The sequence below is a fragment of the Cyprinus carpio genome, chromosome A2, assembly GCF_018340385.1.
Source record: "Cyprinus carpio isolate SPL01 chromosome A2, ASM1834038v1, whole genome shotgun sequence".
In the NCBI taxonomy this organism is placed as follows: Eukaryota; Metazoa; Chordata; class Actinopteri; order Cypriniformes; family Cyprinidae; genus Cyprinus; species Cyprinus carpio.
Window position 1 is genome coordinate 10,375,382 of NC_056573.1, and position 24,094 is coordinate 10,399,475.

The 24,094-nt window shown below is 39.4% G+C and overlaps 1 protein-coding gene and 1 pseudogene across 1 annotated transcript; one reads left to right on the forward strand and one right to left on the reverse strand.

Annotated features, from left to right (window-relative positions):
- Positions 1–6,128, forward strand: LOC109103018 (proteoglycan 4-like). Its single transcript, XM_042714349.1, has 14 exons — positions 1–160; positions 241–357; positions 1,656–1,769; positions 2,024–2,077; positions 2,573–2,638; positions 3,103–3,216; positions 3,359–3,640; positions 3,719–3,720; positions 3,995–4,082; positions 4,167–4,306; positions 4,394–4,550; positions 4,642–4,746; positions 5,200–5,328; positions 5,504–6,128. Exons 1-14 carry the CDS (start codon positions 88–90, stop codon positions 5,608–5,610), a joined length of 1,548 nt encoding a protein of 515 aa, XP_042570283.1. The 5' UTR covers positions 1–87; the 3' UTR covers positions 5,611–6,128.
- The window catches only part of LOC109103065, a 25,270-nt pseudogene continuing 6,818 nt past the window's right edge, over positions 5,643–24,094 (reverse strand).

Sequence of the window (24,094 nt, forward strand, 5' to 3'; positions counted from 1 at the left end):
CTTCAATGTTTTGTGATCATATCATGTCTTTTTTAGACAAATAGGTTTTTTTTTTATCAGTGTGCGGCTGCTTTGTTGAGGGTTATCATGACTGGATCTGCTCTGGTTTCATTTCTGCTGGCGATGGCCTGTGTTCTCCTGCCACTGTGTGCAGCTCAAGGTGAGTCGGATCATTTCTGGATCTGTCCATCTTGGTCCTGGTGAGGTCTGGTTGGATTTAGCTTGTGTTGTTGTGTGCAGGCAGCTGTGTGGGCAGATGTGGTGAGCAATTCACCCGCGGGCAGGTCTGTAACTGTGACTACAACTGTTTTGTCCATGGAGAGTGCTGCAAGGATTTTGAGGATGCCTGCACTGCTGGTAAGACCCTACCATCTCACAATGACAATTATTTAGTATTTCTAATTTACTTATTTTTGAAATTTGAATAATAAATAATTTAAACTATGAATTTTTTTAGTGACCCAGAAATATACTTTATTTTAGAAAGCTGGATAATTGTTCATATGTTTCCTTCACTTCCTGGCCCAATTCATTTCTATTCATTCAAAATTCAAAATTACTATAACAATTGTATATAATATTTTTTATATAATTAAATATAATCATAACAAATATATTTTAGATATTTAATATAATTATTTTATGTAAACAAAAGCCTTAAGATCAAGTTTTTTTCATCATGAGGGGTCCAAACTTTTATAGAGACTGTGAAAATCATTACTGTAAATATTATGTATTACTGTAAGTAGTGACAGATAGTTTTTATGTACTTCTATCATTTTAATACATCATTTCTATAGTAAGTTTCTTCATTTTTAAACCTTCTCCTAATATTATTTTATTTTACGCTCAAGGAGGGCCAAAACAAATTTTATTTATTTATTTATTTTTGTTTGTTTGTTTTTGTTTTTTGTTTTTTCAAAGCTATTTTTAATTGTGGGGGCAAAACAAAATGCAATGCAACATAATGGTGACTAAGAGGTGCACGAATAAATGTTATTCAAAAGCCTAATGTCATACTTATAATCATACTTATTACTAATATAAAAAAAATATATAAAAAAAAAAAATCCGCAGAGGTTTGGTCCTAATTTAGTAGCCTTAAAAAATTCATTTGTCAAATTTGATACTACGGTGCCCTTAAGGTGACATGTCCGGTTCACTTAGTTTTGTCATGGCCATAAGATATTCATTTGAGGGAACGTCATATTAACTTGTGGGAACGTGATATTATGTCGTGACCACGAGATAATTTTGTCGAGGTAACAACATCCTTATATCGTGGCCTCGAGATGCTATGTTAAGGGAATGACATCCATTTCTCGTGGCCACGACTTCTTATGTTGAGGGAATGACATATTTTTATTGTGGCCACGAGTTTAATGCGTAAACAAACCTGCATGACAACACCAACCCGGGATTATCAGAGATGGATTCATTAATATTTTATTTTGAATTAAGAAATTATTATATTATTTATTATAGAAATGATCACGTTCCCACGAGTTAATATGATGTTTCCTCAAATTAATATCTCGTGGCCACGACATATTATCACGTTCCCACGAGTTATTATATTACGAACATGTCACCTTACGGGCACCATATAATACAGTCGGTTTTATAGTGTTAAAATTGTTGTGTGTAATTGGCAGGTGACTCCTGCAGGGGTCGCTGTGGTGAGGCGTTCCGGCGCGGCAGACAGTGTGAGTGCGATTCAGACTGTGCGCGCCACAACTCCTGCTGTCCCGACTACAGTGAGCAGTGTGGTATGACACAACATTCTTATTTGGAGTTTTTTATTTTTATTTATTTATTTTTTTAATACAGACCCAGGGATCCCCCAGTATAAAAAACTACTTAAAATTGCTTAACTATATAGGCTACTACTTAAGATCATTAACAAATGATAATTGTAATTGTTAATGATGATATGAACATTTTTAAAAAGTCATCTTCAGTTATCTTCACTGACTTGATACAAGTTTTATTCCTGTTTTGACTTTATTCTTGTCTTCATCAGATGCTCTCTCCCAGTTGCAAGCTGCAAGAAGTTCAAAACTAAACAAACCAACAGGTATTATTTTAATATATCTATTTAATCCCCTTTTCTTTTTCTTTTTTTGTATGATTGCGACCCCCTTAGCAATTTGAGGAGCCCCTATAGTGCTGATTGGCTGTAGATTCTGTAGAGGTTATTCAGGAAAAGGTCATTTACTCAAGCTGCAACATATTAGACATAAAGATCAAACTGTCTTCAATCCCTCCCAAAACCAAAACACCAAAGAAGCCTGATCTGAAGCCCCTCGGAGCAGCTTCCGACAGTGGGAGCGAGGAGGCAGGTACATGTACCTTTAGGTTAATGTTAAAGACAAACTGTATTTTACAGACTACTGAAGAGGATCACTGGCACAAAGGTTGGAGCAGAAAATAAAACAAAGCATATATGAATTGTGGAAATAAGTCAGACATCTGCTGGTGATCCAGTCTGACTGGAACCCCTGTAGCTCTCATTTTGTATCAACTTCCGATTAATTAATGCAGAAGTGTATTTAAATTTGCTGTTTTTTAGATTATACTGAGGAGTGTATGGCAGCATGTCTCGCAGCACAGCAAAGCCCAGATCTAATGAGAGATGGTAAGTTTTGTGTCTTCATTATATATACAGTTAAATGGTAATATTATGAAATACTATTGCTTTTTAAAAAAAATAACTGTTTTCTGTTTTAATTTTTAAATGTAATTTATTCCTGTATTGGCAGAAGCCATTACTCCAGTCTTCAGTGTCGCATCAGAAATCATCCTAATATGCTGATTTAGTGCTCATTAAATATTTATTATTGTTACTTAGCATTGTTGAAAACAGTTGTGCTCTTAAATATTTTTGTAGAAACTGCATTTTTCTACTTTGAGTTAAGAACAGGTTTTATTTGAAATAGGAATATTTGTCAACATTATTCGTCTTTACTGTCACTTTCGAACAATTTAATGCTTTTTTGCTGAATAAAAGTATACAATTCTTTCAATAAATAAATAAATAAGTCTTACTGATTCCACACTTTTGAATGATAGTGTATATGTATTTTTATTAAATTTTTTCAGACACCAGACTGAATAACTTTATGGCTCCATCTGATGCTGCATCACTTCCTGCTGGTGGCCCTCTGCCCCAGGACATCAGCCTCTTCGCTCCTCTGACACCCTCTGACACACCCGGTAACAGCTTTATGAGTTTGCTTAAAAATAATTAACCTATTAACTAAAATTGATTTGACTTATTATGGGAAAGAGACAACTAATTCAAATCTACAGACATTTCTATGTGAGCTGATGTTAACCAAACTACATGCCCTCACAGGCATCGGTTCCAACCCTTCTGGGTTCCTACTGCCGGAATCTGGTCCTGATCCTGCCGCTGGACCACTACAGGCAGCGGGACCTTCCTCTGGGAACCCCCTAACCGTCCCAGTGCAGGTGTCCCTCTCCATCAGTGGACAAGGTGCCTCTGCTGCAGGTAAACCCAGCACTCTTGCAGACGTCGCCCAGGCCCTTGCAGCCAGCAGCCCTGCAGCGCCAGGTATGGAATTTGTTCACATCCCTGTAATTACCACCTATGTATGGAAAATATTTGAAATTAGTTGTATTTAGTATTTCAAATATATATAACCACATAAAACCCTATAAAATATACTGTTTCTGTCTTTCATGTTATATACAGCTGCTCAATCGATTCATTAAAATACACTACTGTTCAAAGGTTTGGAAATTGTTTGGGTAAAAATACAGTAAAACAGCAACACTGTGAAATATTAATACAATATTCTTCCTGTGATGGCAAAGCTACATCTTCAAGAGTCATTACTCCAGTCTTCAGTGTCATGTGATGCTTCAGAAATCATTTTAATATGCTGATTTGGTTACTGTGATGGCAAAGCTACATCTTCAATTGTTTTTAATACATTATTAATTTTGATTATTTTAAACTTTTGAGCAGAACTGTAAATTAAATCTGAATATATTTGAACCATTAATTTCTGTTTTTTTGGCAACTCTCTTCAACAACTCCATCATAGCTTTCAGAGGTACAGCTTCTTTATGTATATACTGTTGCGTATAGTGCAATTTTTTATAAGAACACTAATTAAGAAAAGTGCTATCCATCTCAGGTCACTTCTTTTGGCTGCTGAACCCTAAGACTAGAAGAGCCAGTCGTGCTGGTAGAATCACTGAAGAACTGGGCATCCCGTCTCCCATCGACACGGCCTTCACACGCTGCAACTGTCAGGGCAAGACCTACATCATCAAGGTACTGAAGAACGTGGAAAACCATCAATCGACACGTGTTTTAAAAGCTGTTGCAAAATCCACTGAATTGTAAATATTCTCTCACTAAGGTGACAACTATTGGAGTTTGGAGAATGGCGTTGTGGAGCCTGGATATCCCAGATCTGTGGCCCAGGACTTTGGTGGGCTCACCGGTGAGATCACTGCTGCTCTGCCAGTCCCAGCTACCAGAAAGAGGCTGGAGTCAGTGTACTTCTTCAAGAAAGGTGTTAACTAACTCTGTGTCCTGTGTTTGGTTAGAATAATTAGAAATAACCAAAATGAGAAAATTAATCAGAATTTGTGTTTTCTAACTAGGAGGCACAGTCCAGAAATTATCTTTTCCTTCTTTAAGTGGATCAAGTTGCCGTGGAAAGAGATCCAAAAATTCTGACAAAATTCCAAAAAATGCCAAACAAGCCGGTAATCTAAATTATATTTGTTAAACTGAGGTACGCTAAGAAAATTGTCTTGCAATGCACTGGAAAGAATATTTAAAAATGATATATGATTATAGCATTTATTCATTTAAATTTGCTTTTATTTTCAGTTTGCTATCATGTTTTCAGTTTTCATTAACATTACATCTTTATTTTTAAACAATTCATATTTAGTTTATATATATATTTTAGTTTTAACTTTTATTGCAGTTTTAGTCATTTATCATTTTATTGCATTTAATTACCAAAGCAACATTTTCATCTAATATTTATATTTTATTTCAGTTTTATTTCAAATAATGGAAAGATTTTAGTAGCACAGCAGAAAAAGTTATTTATTTTATGATGTTCTTCAGTTTTATTTCAAATAATGGAAAGATTTTAGTAGCACAGCAGAAAAAGTTATTTATTTTATGATGTTCTTCTAATCTGACAGAGATCCAGCTGTCAGGGGAGATCAACATCAAGCTCAAAATGAAGGGCTTCCCGACCCCCGTGACATCAGCCTTGTCCATGCCAAACCCCAGGAAGTCTGACGGTTTCGATTACTTTGTTTTCTCTTGGCGTAAGTGACAACATTTTGTCTTGCAACACAAGTATTTCCTGTGGAATTAAAAGTGAAGACCGTTTGTGAGAGGATTTGAGTGTGAAATGTGTTACTGATCGAGTCTCATCTTGGTTTCTTTGAATCAGTACATATAAAGTGATGCATTTAATAACACCATCTCTGTGATTTACAGCGAAAGTACTAAACGTCAAGGTTAGTGATGATCTGCCCGCTTTGACGGCCCCTGTCAGCCATTCCTCCCAGCAGAATGACATCAGCAAGTGGCTCAACTGCGCCTGAAAGACCAGCATGAAACAAACACCACAAGCAACTGCATGGCGAGAAAGATTCTCCATTTATTAGCAAAAACCATTGAACATAGCGTCAGTATGATTACTCACATAATATAAAATAAGTCTAACCAATGTTTTAAAGCACATTGAAAGAAAACAAAGTAAAACTGCAGTAGGCTGATTCTGGGTACTCTGAAGAGTCATTCAAGGACTTGTAATCAGTGTTTCTGCTGGGCAGATGCTGTAAAGGTGAGTGGATTTAGATGGGAGTGCCTCTGTTGAGTCCTCGTCCCCGACTTCCACGAGGAAAAACACCACCTGCAGGAAAAGATTGAGATACAGACCCAGACAAACCAAATCAAATTACACTGAAGATCTTTGTAGACATCCAAAGTTATTAAAATGTCTGTTTCTACAGAACAAACACCAAATTATACAATCAAGCACAAAACTGACAAATGAAAAGCTTCTGTATGCATTTCACATAATCTTTGCTTCATTAAAAAAAAGAGAAAAGTTTTAAAATCCAGTCTGTGTTACTTTTTGTGAGAAATGTGATTAATGATATACTGAGAGTATAAGTATGAGTAAGAGGATGGATGTAAAAACACGGGGTCGTAACCTCTCCTGATGATCTGGTTCCTGCGCGGCAGCTGGTGCTGAGGAAGGAGCCGGCTCGCAGGTTTGGCCTGACCAGTACTGGTGCTGGTATCTAAAAGAGGAAGAGTATGGGGTGATAAACAGGGTCAAATACTTACGGGTAGAAAGAAAAAGAATAGAAAAGAATAACCCCCTTCAAAATAATCACATTTTGTTGCTTTGCATCCAGAAATGAAGACAGACACAGTTTTGGTTTCATTCAGCTGTATTTACGCAGTGCAACTTATAACATCCAAGTGAAAAATAGAACACCAACATGTCAGAAAAAGATAAACCAGAATCACTGAGTTGGAAAAAGGATAAAACAAAAACTGTGTCCGTCTTCATTTCAGGCTGCAAAGCAACAAAATGTGATTATTTTGAAGGGGGTGATTCTTTTCTGTACCCACTGTAAAATGGTCAGTGATAAAGAACAGGAAAAATCTTTTAAAGGGAACATAAGTAGAGTTTCACAAAATCTCATTTTAATCCTAAGTAGTTATAAAGAATTGCATCCTTCATATCTGCAAAGTATCTTTAATTTGATCAGATTTACAAAGATCGATACAGCTTCAAGCTTCTCTCAGAAAACAGTCGAGCTCCTGAAGGCATGCCCTGGGCGGAGCTAAAGAGTCACGAACATATGAAGCTTTTGCATAGTGATAATCTGCAATCTGTGATATTGGCATACATAAAACAGGAACACAAAACTTTGACTTTTGACTTTTAAGTCATCCTTAAGTCTCCCTTCTGGGAGAAGTGCCCACACAAGGAATTCCACCCAAATTGTCATACGGGCCATACTCAAGAGACAAAAACAAAAACATTCCAAAACTCATACAGACCCTGAAGGAGGGTATTTGGCACAGAAATACTCTGTCATAAGTCCAACTCATTTTTTGAAACTTTGGCCATGTTTAGAATAAGAATCCTACTCTTTAACAGTGTAAATAAGTCAGAATGCTTGAAATAGCATTAGACCTACCCCTTATAACAACTTTATAACCCAACAAAACAAGAAAATTCATTTTAATTTAGACAGAATTAGGTCAGATTTAATTTTACATTATATTTGAGAAATTAAAAGATCCAGAAGAAGAAAAAAAAAAAAAAAAAAGTGCCAAGTCTGTGAAATGGTGTGTACCTGCGGAGCTGGATGTGGGCTCTTGACTAGTGGAGGGCATGCTGGCATCATCGGTCGGCTGTGCGGATTCCAGCTCCGACTGGCCCTCGAGACACGCCTCACTACTCGTCCTGCACACAGGTAACACAATTACTACAGCTCCACTGAAAAAACTGAGCCACTCTCAAATGAAGCATGAAACTCACCCTTCACTCTCAGCCTCCCCCACAAAAACGTCATCTCCATCGTCCCCTGGAACAGCTTCTCCTGGTGCGGTCAGACTGGTGGTGGACGTGCTGACCATGGGAACCGACTGAGAGGCTGTCTCCGACACATCAGAGGGGTGGCTCTCTGTGAATACCGTCACTGTCAAGACAAATGAAAGGAGGAGAGCAGGTTTAGTAGGTCTGACTAAATCATATCAACCAAACAAATTTGACATGACTTCACCTGGAGCAGCCACTTGTAGAGGGGTGGTGGGGACACTCCTGCCTCCAGACTCTTCTTCATGAGCAGGCAGGAAGAGAGGACTTTCATACATGCCCAACCCTGAAGAATGAAAAGTGGAATGTCAGGTATTACGCTATGTTCACAGTAATTATAATATTTACTAGAGTTATTACAATTATTATTTTTCAACTAATCAAAAAAAAAAATCAAATTTTCAAGTTGGAAACTCTGAATGTTATAAAACATGTTATAAAACAATATTACAATTTAAAATAACTTTTGTTTTAATATTTCACAATTTTTTTTTTTTTTTTACTATGTTTTGTTTTATCAAATAAATGCATTCTTGGTCAGTACAAGAGACTGTCTTCAAAAACATTCAAAAATCGTACCAACCACAAACTTTTGAAAAGTAGTGCATTACTAAATGAAAAATGATATAGTAATGAATACTGTAAAAACACTGTTCAGTGTTGCCATTAGGGCTGTCAAAACGGCTGAAAAACTAAATTCGATTTTTTTTTTACTTTTTACTTATCAAAATTCGAATTATATTTGAATTTAAAATGCATAATTTCAGTTAGGGTGAAGAAAAGCTTTTGGCTTCTCTCCTGAGGCCACAAGAGGGCGCATCAAGCAAAATATTACTAATGCTCATTTATTCAAAGCATAAGATGACATGACTGTGGAAAAAAAAGTGCATAATGTTTAAAATAATGTTTATAAACCAATTATAATTAAGTTGCATAATCTTCTATAAACAAACAGCATGTATGCATACATTGTTTAATACAATAAGGCCAAAAGCCAATCACACAGAGTACATTTTTCATTTAAAAACATGAGATACAGTGGGATGGGGAAAAACCCCACCATAAAGTCTCGAGATAAGTTGAACTTGCATTCATTTTACATGGCTTTCTAAACATGCGGCTCTTTTGTACAAGACGTGAGAGCAGCGTAGATAGATGTCGCTCTAGAAAATGAAAACATTATACTGCAACCACACTTCTGTCACCATCGCATCTCATGTGCCACTGATAAGGCTGCCTCCTTAACGCACACCTAAAATTCAAATGCAACGTTTTTAAATTTGACGACTATTCGAAATTAAAACAATTTTTGACAGCCCTAGTTTCCATAGAAACTAATACTTTCGTACAAAGCACACGAATGGCTCAAAACCAGAAACTCTAGGTTGTCATCATGTAATCAAAGTCATTCGGAAACAATGTCAAAGCAGCATTACTGTGTAGTGTTTGTACTCACCTCCATGTGTGGCCAGATGGCTCAAATCAGAATGAGAGGAGCTGGCCTGGGGCATCATATCCTCAGGAGGGCCGAAACGGAAGCGAGGAACTCCGGCCACCTGAGGGGAACTGAGATGGAGGGATGCATCATCAATCAAGATGTTTAATGATGTATCCCTTTATGCTATAAATGAGTCAAAAACTGCTGTGACTCACTGAATGGCCTCTGCGAAGCCATCTGTACGGTGTGGCACCACAAGGGTGGGAGTGCTAGGAACCATTCTGTCATCATCGTCAAAGAAGTGTTGCTGAAGGAACCAAAATACTCTGTCAGAAATTATGAAGCACTAAAGACACAGGATGATTATTTTCATTACACACACAGTTCACTCACCATGCTTGCGATTCCAGGCGTGAGCTGGGGTACACGACTCATTGAGGGCCTTCTGCTCTGTCCAGACTGCCTCTGTCCAAAAGAATAGTAATCAAAATTATGTAATACTGAAATGGAAGTATTTAATTTATGTAGTGTCCAGGGAAACAAATAAGAATTCTTATGTTTGAGCTGCTTTCAAGTATGGGACATGGGCAATATACCTGCATGATGGGGGGTCCAAGCTCAGGGACGGGGTGGATGTTGAGGCGTGGGGGTGGGGTGTGATGTGACCTCCGGGGGGGTTGGGGAAGACGTGGGGCCAGGGAGGAGGTGGTGGTGGTGGTGCTGGGGACTGGCTGGTGATCTCTCACAGGCTCAGCAGGGAACGACTCCAGGGTGCTAACACTAGCTTCACCTGTGAACACACATGAAAAACATAAGTTACTCCGATTCAATATTCATAGATTTGTCACTTATTCCTAAAGGCGCCATATTGCACACTTTCATAGTCTAGACTTCATTGTATGTTTTCCATGATGGTCTGGGTGGACTGAACATGCAGGGAAACTGTGTTAAAGCATACATTAACATTCAAACATTTAGGGTCAACAAGATTTTTATTTATTTATTTTTTTGAAAGAAATTAATAGTTTTATTCAGTAAGGATTCTTTAAACTAATAAAAAGTGACAGTAAAGACATTTATAAATGTTACTGATAATTTTAAATTTAATTTTTTTTATATATATCTGAACCATTTATTCATGAATGAAATCACAGTATAAGTTTCCACAAAAACATTAAGCAGCACAACTGTTTTTTTTTTCAGCATTGAAAATAAAACACATTTTGAGCAACAAATCAGCATATCAGAATGATTTCTTCATGTGACACTGAAGATTGGAGTAATATATTAAAATAAAAATACTTTAACTATATTTTTGAGCCAATAAATGCAGCCTTGCTGAGCATAAGAGACTTCTTTCAAAAACATGTTTTTAAAAAGTCATAACAGCCCAGACTTTCAAATGGCAGTGTATCACAGCATTAGCATGAGAAATTAATGTACAGTAATGCGTGTGTTTTTGTACCACTGCTCTGAGAGTCCACTTGCTTCTGGATTGAATCAGATGCCTCTTGACTCTCTTCATTGTCCATGCCTGGATCAGCTGCCCCATCACCCTGGCAACACAACAAAATCACATCAAAACAACCAGCCAAAAGTAGTCACAATCATTTCACAGAAACTTACTACAAAAAATAAAATAAAATAAAATAAAATAAATAAAAAAAACTCAAAACTTAAGATGCGACCACACTGACTGTTTGCAGAGACCGAGTGGCACAATGGAACAACTTGTTTTCTAGTAGCCAACTGGCTTTCATTACAACAGCAGCTTTATGCATCAGAGGGTTAGAAAAGTAGGGGTCACCTCTGCCTCATCCCCCTCGTAGGCCTCATTGGCATCTGCACTCCCACTGCCTTCATTACTATCCTCTGCTGCTTCTGCCATCCCTCCATCCCCATCTTCATCATCTTCATCTTCTGCATCATCATCTTCATACTGCAGAAAGAAGGGAGGTTAACACAAACTGCTAATTACAAAGTTTCTGCTTCTCTGAGAAACACACTGACCTCTCCAGGCTCCCCCTGCTCCTCCTCTTCCTCCTCAGTGCCGCTATCTGTCTCTATGATGATGACGTCATGCTTATAGTCCTCGGATGAGTCCTGTCCGCTGATCTGAGACTCGGAGGGATGGGACTCACTCACCTGATCCATCGGGACAGACTGAGACAAAGATTCTTCGTCTCCCTCACCTAACACGGGATATGCTTCCTGTGAGAGAAGAACAGACACAGTCAGTGCGCTGGCTGTTCATTGTTGGGATGAGTGGTTGTGGTTATACGGTTACCTCACTGGCATCTGGAGGCTGCTGGCTTTCTCCTGGAGCTTCACCCATAGCATCATTACTCTCCTCAGTGCCTGAAGCATCCTACAAAAAGAGCAATGTGGGATGACGTTTAATCAAAATAATGTTTTAATTGCCAAGGTTATAACCACAGTGTTTCCAGCACCACAAGTGCAGCATCTACAACAAAAAGAAATAATATTTTACACGCACTAAGAGTTTGTAAAGACTGGGCAATTGAATAGAAAGATGATGTGTCTGTTTGTATCAGAATGCCTTCACTGGCTTCAAGCAAAAGCATATATGCAGTGCGATCGGTGTATCTGATATACAAACAAATTAAACCATTCACTTTCACTTAAACTTTCACTTATGATGAAAAAATTATATATTTATATATTATATACAAAATAAGATGCCAGTATAAATCAGACAAATTTCTCAATTAAAAACACAAGCCCCTCCCACAAGATAATAGTTGCTCATGTACGTACACTGCTCACCTCCAGGCCTATTCTTCTTATGATACGGAGCTTCTTAGTGATGGGTGGGTGGGTGGGGTCATCCTGTGTGGTGTCAGTCACCTCAGTGGAGCTCTCTTGCTCTTCCTCTCGCACTCGCTTGGGCACAGATGAGCCTGCAGTTGCTGACACTGACAGAAGAATGACATGTTAGTCTCATATTATCTCATAAACCTCATATTAATAAAGGGTGTGCCGAGGTGGGTCAGTGAAAAAGTAAGAAAAGTGTAAAAAAAAGAAAAAAAAAAGAAAAGAAAAGAAAGTTCATATTTATCAAATCTCACACCATTTTTCTCCCAAAATATAAACAGTTTTTTTTTTTTTTATTATCTTCTTTCATTGATTCAATGTGACTAATAAACACGACTACGACAATATATGGTTTCTCGGAGTTCATCTTATAGTGTTTTATAGTGTACATTTAGATGCCATGGCTTCAAATGTTTGCGACCTCTTCATTGTTCTTTGTACCTGTACCAAAGACAGCGGTGGAAGTGGACGGCCTCTCCATCTGTGAGCTATGTACTGCCTCCATAATGGTCGTTGCTGGCTCCGGACTGGTCTGCTGCTGAGTGGGCTGGACGAAGGCTGTGGCTTGGCTCTGCTGCAGGCTGAGGATTGGCTGTGTGGTCTGAATGTTAGGGCTGGTGGAACGCACTGAGCCGCTGGTGCTGCCGAAGACAGTCACATGTTCCATTGGACTCTCTGTGGACTGGAGAGCTGATGGAACAAACCAATGACAATTTACAACTTATGCACTAATAAAGATATCCTATCAGATGTCAAAGCCTGAACTCCACCCATACCTTCCTGCGTTTCAACCTGTGTTGTGGGCATGACTGTGGCTGTGGGCGTGGTCACAGGTCCGGGTGTTATCATTGGGCGGATGCTTGCCCTAGGGGTGGACTTACTCCCTGCAATTGGTGAAGGCTTGCTGGGGGCAGCAGCAACTGGTGTGGGCTTGATGTTAGCAGTGGGCGGCTCGGATGCACTGGCACTGTTAGCAGATGGAAAAGGGAGAGACAATATTTAACACCGCTAGAAAAATAAAAGATGCAGAAGTCTCACACATTCATGGAAAACATTACTTCCGCGTTGCAAAATTAGGTGGATATGAACCATTACCTTCCTCTGTCAGCAGCAGGTGTGGGTTTGAGAGTGATCTGACGAGCATCTGATGACCTCTGTGCCTCCTGAACCTGGAAAAGATCAAGTACTTTGATCAGTACTGAGGACAAATACTTATATATTTACTTAAATACTTTCATTTAGTAAATAAAGACCAGGATGTCTCTTGTAAGATAAAACTTAATAAAAACCCATCAATGCCAAAAAAAGTCACATTGTATTCATACATATGTTTTTTTTAACATACATAACACAGAGTATTTCTACATACATTGGTCAGAGAACAGAGCATTTGTGGTGCTATACCTTGCTCTGGCCAGGCTCCTGAGCTTCATCTTTCTGATCTCCGTGTCTCTCCTGTTGCTCACGGAGTTCCCTCAGCTCTCTCTCCTGCCGGCTCAACCGGCCTTCATACTGGGACTTGAGTGCACTCATCCTCACCTCCAGCTCCTCTCTTTGCTGCTTTAGCTCCTCATTCTCTTTCGCCAGCTGCTCCTTCGCACCTAAAACACATTGGATATAGGGATGTAAGGATGTAGGACAATTGGATGTAGGATGTAACTAAAGTCCAACAGCCTCAAAAACATAATTTGCTATTTTTCAGGGAGCGGTATATGGCATTAAGTGGAAGGATATTTGCACCCTAAAAAGCATTTTATTGGACAAAAAAAATTACATATGCCCCTGTGTACAAGAGGAGTCAAATATTTCAGTCCAACAAAAGAAATACTGTAAATATTACAAAGAATACATTTTCAAAACATGTCCATTTTTAGAAGTACACCAGCTAACAAATATGGAATGTAAACCAAGATTTTAAAAAATGTAAATGGTCATTTAAAAATATTTTTCCCATTTAGAAGTAAAAGGCTATTTTCTATCCTGTTTTTGAACCTGTCTGCAGAACTGTTTTTATAGGCGGGGCACATTCAAGGCTCGCAAGTAAACGCCTACTGCTATGATTGGCTAAAAGATTTGTTTATTAAAATAACAGATGGACTGCTGTGACGTTCTCTGAAAACAACATAGGTCATTTGGATTAAAAACCTATAAATACTCAGTATATATCAAACAGTCTGGAACAGCTAGTGGTAGAAGCACATTTACTCACACTTGCAACAATTACTGTTGGACCCATTCTAGTCTAGTCTCAGCCTCAGACGTCACGCCCACGGACCATTGGCTAAACGTCTGATGCATATGGGACACAAAAGTGCAAACAATTCAGGAGTGTCGAAGTCTTCATCGGATTGGTTGAATTCTACAGGATTTCCGGGAGGCGTGTGTCACGTTCTTTAACATTCCGCCAGAAAAAAGGATTCCGTGGCGCCAAACTCCCTCACGAAAGAAGAAAGCCATAGTGTCTACAACTGTGACGACGAGCGCTTATCAGGATCAACTAAACACTGTAGTTTCAAAAGTATGTGAAATATTTAAAGCATAGAATCTTTAAAGATTCTATGCTTTAGAATCTTTAAATTTGCAGCATAGAATCTTTAGTTTAAGTAGTATGTTTTTTATTTAAGGTCTGTTATTGTGGCAACATTTCCATGCCCCGAAATGTGATGCTGAACGAAACGAACTGTGATTGGTTGTGTGACATGTCGGTCAAACGGCCTCATGGGCGGGCCTTGCCCAATGAAAGCTGCCATGGATTCCAGACCTTCAGCCGTCAGTCTGAAGGTCTGGCTACGCGAGACTAATTCTAGTCAGACTCAGTGCTGCATCATAATGCCTTGTCTGCATCATATTGCCTTGTTTAAAAATTAATCTGTAGCAAAGTAAAGCAAACCAACTGTGTTTCAATGACTTGATCTGGAGCTCCTTTACACTGGATTTTAGACAACAGAACCCATTTATAATCGATGATTCTGTCTAACACTGGATGCGGAACGGATTGACAACAAATCCCCGACAGTAAACTAATGTCCTGCTCTATTTATGACATATAGGCATTCACGCAGTTTCTGACCTAAAAGAGAATTTCATTCACGACATGACGCAGCAGTGCTTGCGTCCGATCTTGATGTGTTAGGATCACAAGGAAGGCAATTCAAAGTTTTTTCAAAGACTCAATTCAAAGAGTTTTCACAACTTACACTACACAGTGTCTTATAAACTTGCAATGACATCTGTATGGTTCTAGTATTTCCTGTCCTACTACTAAAAGTGCATATCAGCGGGCGGGGCAAAAGAGGCAGTGATGTAGACGCAGGCATTGTTCTCCTGCAGAGGCGGGGCTTAGCCACACTATTACATCATAAACTAGCACAAACCAAAATGAGTCATTTTCTGAGCTTGGTTTAAATAAAAGCGTTTTTTAAACTAACGAGGAAGTTTTGAGTTTTGAAACTTACAGGATGTTTTTATAGTACATAGACCTGTTAAATGTCAAAAGATCAAGGGAAATTTGATTTCTCAGTTCATGACGTCTTTAAATCATTAACTTGCAAAAAATGGTCACGATTATCTGGTTGGACTATATTGCTTTGGACCATAGGAATACCAGCAAGATTAAAGTTGCTTGTCACATGTTCTGGTTTACTAACTGTTGAGCTGGTTGATCTTCTGCTTGGCACCCATGAAGGCTTTCTTGGTCTTCTCCTCTTTATCAGCGATCTGCTGTCGGAGCTGCTCCTCTAGGTTACTCTTCTCCTGTATCTCTGCTCTCAGACGGCTGAGCTCCGGCTGCACCTGTGCCAGCTGTTCCTGCAGGCTCTTCACCTCAGCTTCACGTTCTTGCACCGTCTGCACACACAAACATCACCACGTATGTTTTGAATGCACTGCTGACAGTCTCATTGAGTTTGTTCACTTCATCACTTTTATGAAGTCAACAAACACTTCATAAGCAACAATGAAAGAGGACCCAAAAAAAGAAAAACAAAAACCTCCAAAAAACTTAAAAAAAAAAAAAAAAAAAAGCCCACTAAAACCCAAAAAAACATTCATCTCACTCCATCAAACTAACTTCACACCTCACTGTCTCAAAAGTTAATGAACAAATAACACTCCATTACTCCATCACTTCCTGGATTAAACACTTTTATTACAATTATAAAATGTGAGCCAAACCAGAGAAGCCCACAATGGCGATGTTTGTGATTGTGAGCTGAGTACTTTTACAGCACAAGACCGGACATCCCAGTGCTCTGGAGGGTTATACAACTGTGGATCTGTAAAAGCAATCATTTCGAGGAAGCTTTAACTGTTTGATTTGTTTCTTGAAAGTTTTATTTTAACGCAGACGTAAAGGATTTGTTCACCCAAAAATGAAATATCTAATCTAGCCTTTTATTCACATATAAACAACAACATGATCAACATATATACCACATCAAATATGGTACAGAGAAGCTCAAACCAGTGAGGTTTGTTCTTGTGTGTCCCACAAACCTATTCAAGCTTCCGCAAGAACAACTGAGGTTTGTTCATGGTTGATCTTATGGGTTTACAATGCGTTTCAGACCTAATGAGGTCAACATTCAGTAAAAGGCTAATATTCTATCATGTTCATGTACTTGTACAGCATGAATATATGGCAATTCCAGCTTGATCCAATAGAGGGCTTCACATTTTTAGCCTCTCTGGATACCAATGCAAGAAAGAACCATCTCGCATAATAGTTTGTCCCACCTACAGGTAGACTTGTTTGTCAGAGCAGCACAATAAGCCTTAAATGAGTACCTTCTGTATGCTGTCAAGCTGAGTTTCCAGTTCCGAAGTTCTGTTCTGTGTCTGACTCAGTGAGCTCTTCAGGTTTTGAATCTCCTGCACCGAGGCCTGACGGTCTTCATGCTCCTGTGCTGGCTTAGAAGCAGCCTCTGCCACCATCTATCAGAGAGATGTGACAGACTCATATTAATTCAGGACATTTCATTGCTTAAATTAGTAAAAATGAAAAAAGAACAACCACCATAAATACTGGTGTACCTTATCATGCTGTTCTTTGAGCTCTTCATACTGGGTTTTGTAACGACGGCCGATCTTCTTGACCTGCGTTATGGTTTTGAGTTTCTCCTGGATATCCACGGTCTTTGCCTCCAGCTCCTTCTTCAGATTGTCTCTTTCAGTGGTGACCTTCCCAAGGCTCTCCTGCAGGTTCTGCACCTGGCTCTGAGCTGTTGTGATTGAAGCTTGGCTCCTGTTTGGTAGGCAGAGAATGAAGATTGCTGTGTTAAAACCTCTGGAACTAAACTAACAACAACAAAAATTCTCACATTTTAAAATGTTAAATGATTTAAACAAGCACACTGACCTGGCCAGCTCATTCTTGAGTTTCCCTGTCTCCTCTATGAGCTGCTGGATGCGTTTGAGATGGGCCTCCCTCTCAGAATGAAGCCTCTTACTTTCCTCCTGATCACTGTCCTTCTGCTGATTAAGCAGTTGCTGCACAACCAATTAAATCGCAGAGTTAGATACTGAAAACCACACTACCAGTCAAACATACTGGTGTTGTTTAATATAAGATTCTACATGTTACATTCAAGGTATAGAAATTCATGCATGAACACTGAGATCCTGAGACCTGTGTTCGAGTCTTCAAGCGCTTGACGTCCTCCTCCAGGAGTCTCTTCTCAGCCTGTAGCATGCCACTCTTCTCACTCAGCTCAGCATTGGAGTCCTGCAGGGGCTTGATGTCTGCTTCCAGCTTACGCAACTACAACATCACATGACAATCAATGTCATACATACAGGGTGTTATTATAATATAAAAACCCTGATATTTAAGCAAATATATAATATATTATACACAAATATGCACTGATATATCTGTAATCACATAGAAATGGACTTCTATATTAAAGCTTACTTATAGGGGAGTAATGTTTAATGAATAATTGACTTGTTTTATAACAAATAGAAGACACTCAACCTTTTTGACTTAAAGCCCTCCTGTTGTCCAACACGATATTTGAAAGACTACCCCTCTTATATCATATATAAATATTTTCAGGATTTTTACTGTAATGACAACAATTCTTGTTTCTTAAAACAACATTATTTCTAATTAATTGTAAAGAAGGTGCCTGCAAGAGAGATTGACTCTTGGCCTCTGAAGATCACTTAAACTAAAGAATAAGACAGGAAATGGTCCTAAGGAGTGACGCACACAATGTGCTCTTAAAGACTTGCCTTTGCCTGAGTCTGTTGTAATTCATGCTCAAGTCTGTTCTTCTCATTCTTCAGCATTTTATTGGTCTCAGTCAGAGCACTCATACTCTCCATCCGCTTCATTACGTCTTCCTGCTGTGCCAAGGTCTTTGTTGCTACCTGCAGATAGAGATGTTAACTGACTGAAAGATACGCAATTTTTTTTTTAAAATCAGATCACGTGTTATACATCTTTGATGTTAAATGTTGATTCTTATCCAACCTAAACATGCAGCAGCAACAACAACCCACAAATAAATAAATATAAAAATATATACAAAGAAAAAGAAAATTAATATAAAAAATAAATATATAAAAAGACTGTTGGAAAAAAGTCTCTGGTGGAGCTCTCAGTTTGTCAGTTTGTTAGAATATTTGGATATGTTTTGGGGGTTTTGGTTTAATGTTTCTTTTAAGACCTGTAGCTTTTCTCTCTCCACATTCAGGCTATCCTGCAGTTCCTTTAGCTCTCCCTCCAGGTACTCCATGCGCTGTTTATAGCGCAGGGTCTCCACCTCCGCCACTTCTCGCCGGGTCTCAGCTATTTCCTTCTCCCGCCGTACAAACCTGTTGGGAACGAAAGGCCACATGAGTATTACCCCTATCTTGTTTAGTATTGTAAGGCATTTTAACAGCATGTCATTCTTTGAGAGGGTTGCGCTTGATGAAGGTTTAACCTGAGAATGTCCAGGATCTGTTCATGAGATTTGCCCTCCTCGTTCAGAGAGATGTTCAGACTGCTCTCTCTAGCGGTCTGCTGCTGGGTGGAGGCAATGATCTTGCTGCTCAGGTTTTCCATCTGATCATGGAGCATGGTGTTCTGCTTCTGCAGCTCCTCGGCTCTCTTCTGTTCTTTAGAAAGTTCTTCCTGAAAAGAAACAATATAGAAGTCGCCAACCAAGCAATAGATCTACAAAAGCTATTATGCTAAAGAGGTAGTCCACACAAAACTGAAAACGGTGTCATCATTTACTGAAGTCGTTCCAAACTTGAAATGGAACACAAAATAAGATATTTTGAAAAATGTCGAGAACTAAACAGCCTCGGTTCCAATATACTTCCATTGTCTGGACAAATTAAAAAAACGATTACTTAAAAAAAAAACATTACTCAAAATATCTTGTGTGTTCAGAAATGCACAAAGGTATTTCATTTATGCTGATCACCAAGGCTATCTAACATCTTTATGCATAAGCCAGTTCCATTTACAAAATTCTTCTACCTTTGCCAACCACAAGATTTTACCTTCAGTCTCTTTTCTTTTTGTTCCCAGTCCACACGGCCCTGACGCAGTTCAGATGCAGCTTTCTGAGCCTTCTCCTCAAGCTGCTTCAAGCTCTGTACTGACAGCTGTCCCTGTTTCTTGGTGGCCTGTAGGGCTTCCACATCTGCAGCATGCAGCATGAGCTCTCGCTCGTATTTATTCTGAGCCTCTGCAGCCAGTTTAGCCTGGGGCCCAAAATAAGACACAGGTGAGTAAACATCCAAGAAAATCAGTGGGTAGTTGTGTGAAAAAATAATTAGCTGATTTGATCCAGCAGCATCACACTCGCCTGTAGTTTGCTGTCCTGAGTGGCTCTCTGCTCCTGGGCCACTGCTTCCACAGCTCTCTGGAGGGCATCCTGCAGCTCCGTCTGCATGTCGGTCAAGCTCCTTTTCAGTTCCTTCACCTAAACAAATGGTTTCAATCTTCAGAACTTTCCTATTCAGATAAACTCCAAAAAGCATGGACGTGCCATCCGTGTGCGTTTCATACCCGTTCTTCAATGCTCTCCACAGCTTTCCTCTTCTCCTCCTGGAGCTCTAGCTTTTCCTTTTCTGCTTCCACCAGCCGGGCTTCCAGCTGCTGGTTCAACTCCCGAGCTGTCTTCAGCTGGTTTTCAGTGGAGGTCCGTGCCTGCTCAGCCAACTATAAGTGAAACATGGGGCAAATATGTTTGTACTGTGGCCACTTAGGACTTGTAGTAAAAACAATTGGACAGGTTGAAGCAGATTAATACCTGCTTCTCTTTGTTTACAGACTCCTCTAAGCTGAGCACCATGGATCTGTACTGCTCTAGGTTGGTGTTGGCATTCTTCAAACGCTCATTCAGGTCAGAGTTCTGTTCTTCGGCCTGCTGTAGACAAGCACGGAGCTCGTCCACCTCTTGTTGAGGAACACCAGGAGCTGAAACTGCACATAACATGACCATGACTTACACAGCACTGGAAAATATATGACACTCACACTTTCATCTTCTAACTTCTGTGTTTACCTCTGGGTAACGTCCTGACAGGCTGCTTAGGAGCTGAGCTCTGGTTCTCGTTGTTGTTCAGTTGCTGCCTCATGGAGGTGACCTGCTGTTCAGCAGTTCTTAGCAGCTCTTTAGTCTTCTGATGTAGTGCTGTCTGTGTCTCCAACTGCTTCTTAGCCTCCAGCAGCTGAGTCTAATCAAAAGAAATGAAGGAAATTAGTGTTTCAGTTGTAGACGGTTCCACCAAGTAGTTGACATTTGAAAATCACCCCTACTAAAATGTTAGTGAATATTAAAAGCTTACGTCTTGGTGGCGTTCCAGTGCGTGTCTCTGTTCCACCTCCTGTTCCAGCTTCTTCTTAAGCTGGACGATCTCTTTCTCCAGACGTTGAATCTGGTTACTGTAGCGCTGCTTGGTCTCGGTCTCAGAGCGTTCCATGGTAAGCTGTGACACAATGAGGAAGTTAATAGGAAAATATCAAAGAGTGATTTTAAAAGTTGGTAGGGATAGGTAGACAAACTGTACCTGAATGGATTTGAGGTTGGTAAGCAGGAGGTTCTGGCCCCGCTGCTCGGTCAAGATGGACTCTTTCTCCTGGGCCAGTCTGTTCTCCACCTGCTTCAGAATGTCTTTTTCTTTCCGGATGTTCTCAAGGCGCAACTGGCAGAAAGACGGGAAAAAAATAAAATAAATCAACAACTGAATACCAGCTGAATAGTTTGCTGATAGTCCATTCAGTGCATTGAGCTTTCTCTCACCTCAGCCATGGCTAGTTTCTCATTGGCCTCCCTTAGATCTTGAGTCATTGTGTGAATGATTTGTTCATGTCTCTGATGAGTGGCAGTCATCTTTTGATTCCTCTCACGTAGGGCTTCAGTCTCTCGTCTAAAGCCATTCACATTGTCCTGAAGCATCTCATACCTGCCAGGGGCCAATTCAGATTTTAAGTATTTAATCCTTTATAAATGCGAGTTGGAATTTGAAATGAAATAACTATTCAAAAATGTTCATTTTGTCAATTCGATTTGTATTTTGACATACACAACTTTGAAAAAACTGCATTGTGTTTTATGTTATGGTTTTATATAGTTCATAATATATAGTTACAAAGCTATGTAGTTTATAAAGTTTGCAAAGTTTTTGCACCAAAAATGGTCCACTATCTGTAAAAATGATCATTTCCCATCCTCACTGTCAATCTTTGTGAAAAACAGTCAAATTCAAGGGACCTTTACGTCTTACAGAAAAGGAAGTAAACAACTACTGCCCACTGTGTGTTTTGATGCTTAAGATGGGACGTACTGTGATAGAGCATATATGTTTGAGCCAGACGGGACAAACATGAGTTACAGAGAACACACCTCCTTGATTACATTCAATGATGACGCATGTTAAGGGGCGTGTTGAAGAGAATCATCACAAGTCTCTGGATTTCAAACCCAGGCATTTCAGAAGGGTAGAAAATAATAATTCATTCATGAACTGGTAAGTATTGGGTTCTGAAACTTGCAGTCTGTGACTATTGTAAGCGACTTTTTATATATCACAAACATTTTGATTCACATATTTAATATTTTGGAAAAACAATGTGCATCTGTTACATTTATGAAAAGTTAAAGAAAAAAAGAAATAATATAAACGAAGATGAAAACCACATTAGGGTTTAAACTAAAAAGTGATTGCGCATTCAAAAGTAGTTTCAATGCTAGGCATAGTAGTGGCTCCCTGATGCCGGCAATTTATATACAGTATAATTGCCCAATGATATAACTGCGAGAGAAAATACTAAAATATATAATTTTCCTCCCATTGTCTATTTATTCCCTTTAGGGGTTCTGTATTACACGTCATTTTCTTTCGGAACATGGTATTGGGATGCAGCGGATTGCGGGGGATGGGGAACGCGATGCCGGCTCAACATCGTGATGTCTATCAGCAATCAGCATCGTCTATAGGCCCAACCCTAAACCACATGCAATAAATGGTATACATGTAGCTATGACTTTACCTTGTTTTGCTCAGGTTAGAGTGAGGTAAAAGCATTCAAATCCAACTTAAATTCATAATGCCAGCAAAGAGAGTTATTTCAGGAAAGTTGTGCTCACCGTTTGTAGGCGAACTCCAGCTGAGAGGAAAGTTTAGCCTTTTGTGAGAGCAGGTCAGACACTTGACCATGAAGCCTCTCAATCTGTTCGTTCAGAAGCTTGTCGTTTTCTGCCTTCTCCTTTTTATATGTTGTAAAGGCATCATTAAGCTATGAGGAGAAAACGTTCAGTTTAATGCTCAATACTGAATGTCCAAATGAGATTTGTGTTGGAGTCATTTTTAGGGTATACTTCACCCAATAAAGAAAACTGTAATAATTTACTCAAATTTTTGCCTCCATTCAACAAAAGCTTACATGATTGAAATAAAACAACATTTCATTTTTGAACTAACCTTTTGAAGGAGTGAAGCGAACCGAAGCAAGTGAATATATCTAACCTGTTTAAGTGCTGCTTTGGCCTGAGTTGCCTGGACAGATTCTGCAGCTGCAGCCCTCAGGGGTGTGGATCTGGTGGCCACGGGTCCTGGCCTGCTGGCAGTGGTGGATTGAGATCCAGTGTCTGAACCTGAACATAACCATGACAAACGAGTTACACTTAAGTTAACACTTGGGTTAAAAAGACAAAAAAAAGAGAGGCAGTTTTGTCTAAAGGGTCAATTTTCACCCTGTGGTGGAAGCTCGACTCCAGCTGTCTGCAACAGGATACGGTACATGTCTCGTTGCCGGGTGGCAGAGTCAGCCAGCTGCTTCTGGTGGTTTAGCTGCTCCTTGATCTGCTCCAGTTCCTTCTGAACCTTCTCTAGACTCTGTTCCAACTCTGTTTTCCTGAGAGAACATTTGTTTGTTTTGTTTTTTTACTGATTTTCATGGTGTTACTGCAGAATAGCAGGGCAATGTTTGTGCTGGAAGATCTTTTCTTAGATGAACACTAATGTAAGGTAGATGGTCAGTACCTGGCAGTCTTAGCCTGGTTCTGGTCTCTCTCCCTCTGCTCCTCCAGATCTCTGATCTGGGCCAGCATGTTCTGGTTCTGCTGCTGAAGCTCTTGGACGCTGCGGAAAGCCACCTGCCGTGAGCCCTGGACCTCAGAGCTGCTGCTCACAGCCGAGCTCACATCCTCACGCACCACCTGGTTACCACGTGCTTCCTCCACCTCCAATAGCAGCACACGAACCTGAATCATGGAAAGAAAAAAGAAAAAAACTGTGGAATGTAGATTGCTATAAGAATTATTATGCTGTCTGAGGCTGAGACTAGGTGTTAATAGGGTTTGCGATACTGACAACAACAAAATTAAAAAAATAAAAAATTTGAAGACACACAATGTTTCTTGTGTGTTCTTATGTTGCAGTTTTGTTGGACACACTTTTCGTTTGAGAAATAGAGCAGAAACAGACAATATTGACAACACTGTGACTGAAAAGTAACAATAATAATTGATAGATTTTATACAACAGTTAAATAAACATCACATTTCTAATCGTGCTGATATTTGGGAAAACAGCACACTTGCTTGTGTGATATTGCTGACTACATCCAGGGTTCCCACACCTTGGTTAACTTCAAATTCAAGGACTTAATGTGGGGACACATTTCAAGTGAGAGTAAGGTTACATTGTGTTACCTTGTAAGATACATTGTTACATTTTTCATGTGTCA

Excerpts from the sequence above, each read along its gene's own strand:
- LOC109103018 (XM_042714349.1), top strand. The coding sequence starts at position 88 with ATGACTGGATCTGCTCTGGTTTCATTTCTGCTGGCGATGGCCTGTGTT. Across the intron at positions 4,083-4,166 it reads CTCCATCATAGCTTTCAGAG|GTCACTTCTTTTGGCTGCTG; the intron begins GTACAGCTTCTT and ends TATCCATCTCAG. Across the intron at positions 5,329-5,503 it reads TTACTTTGTTTTCTCTTGGC|CGAAAGTACTAAACGTCAAG; the intron begins GTAAGTGACAAC and ends TGTGATTTACAG.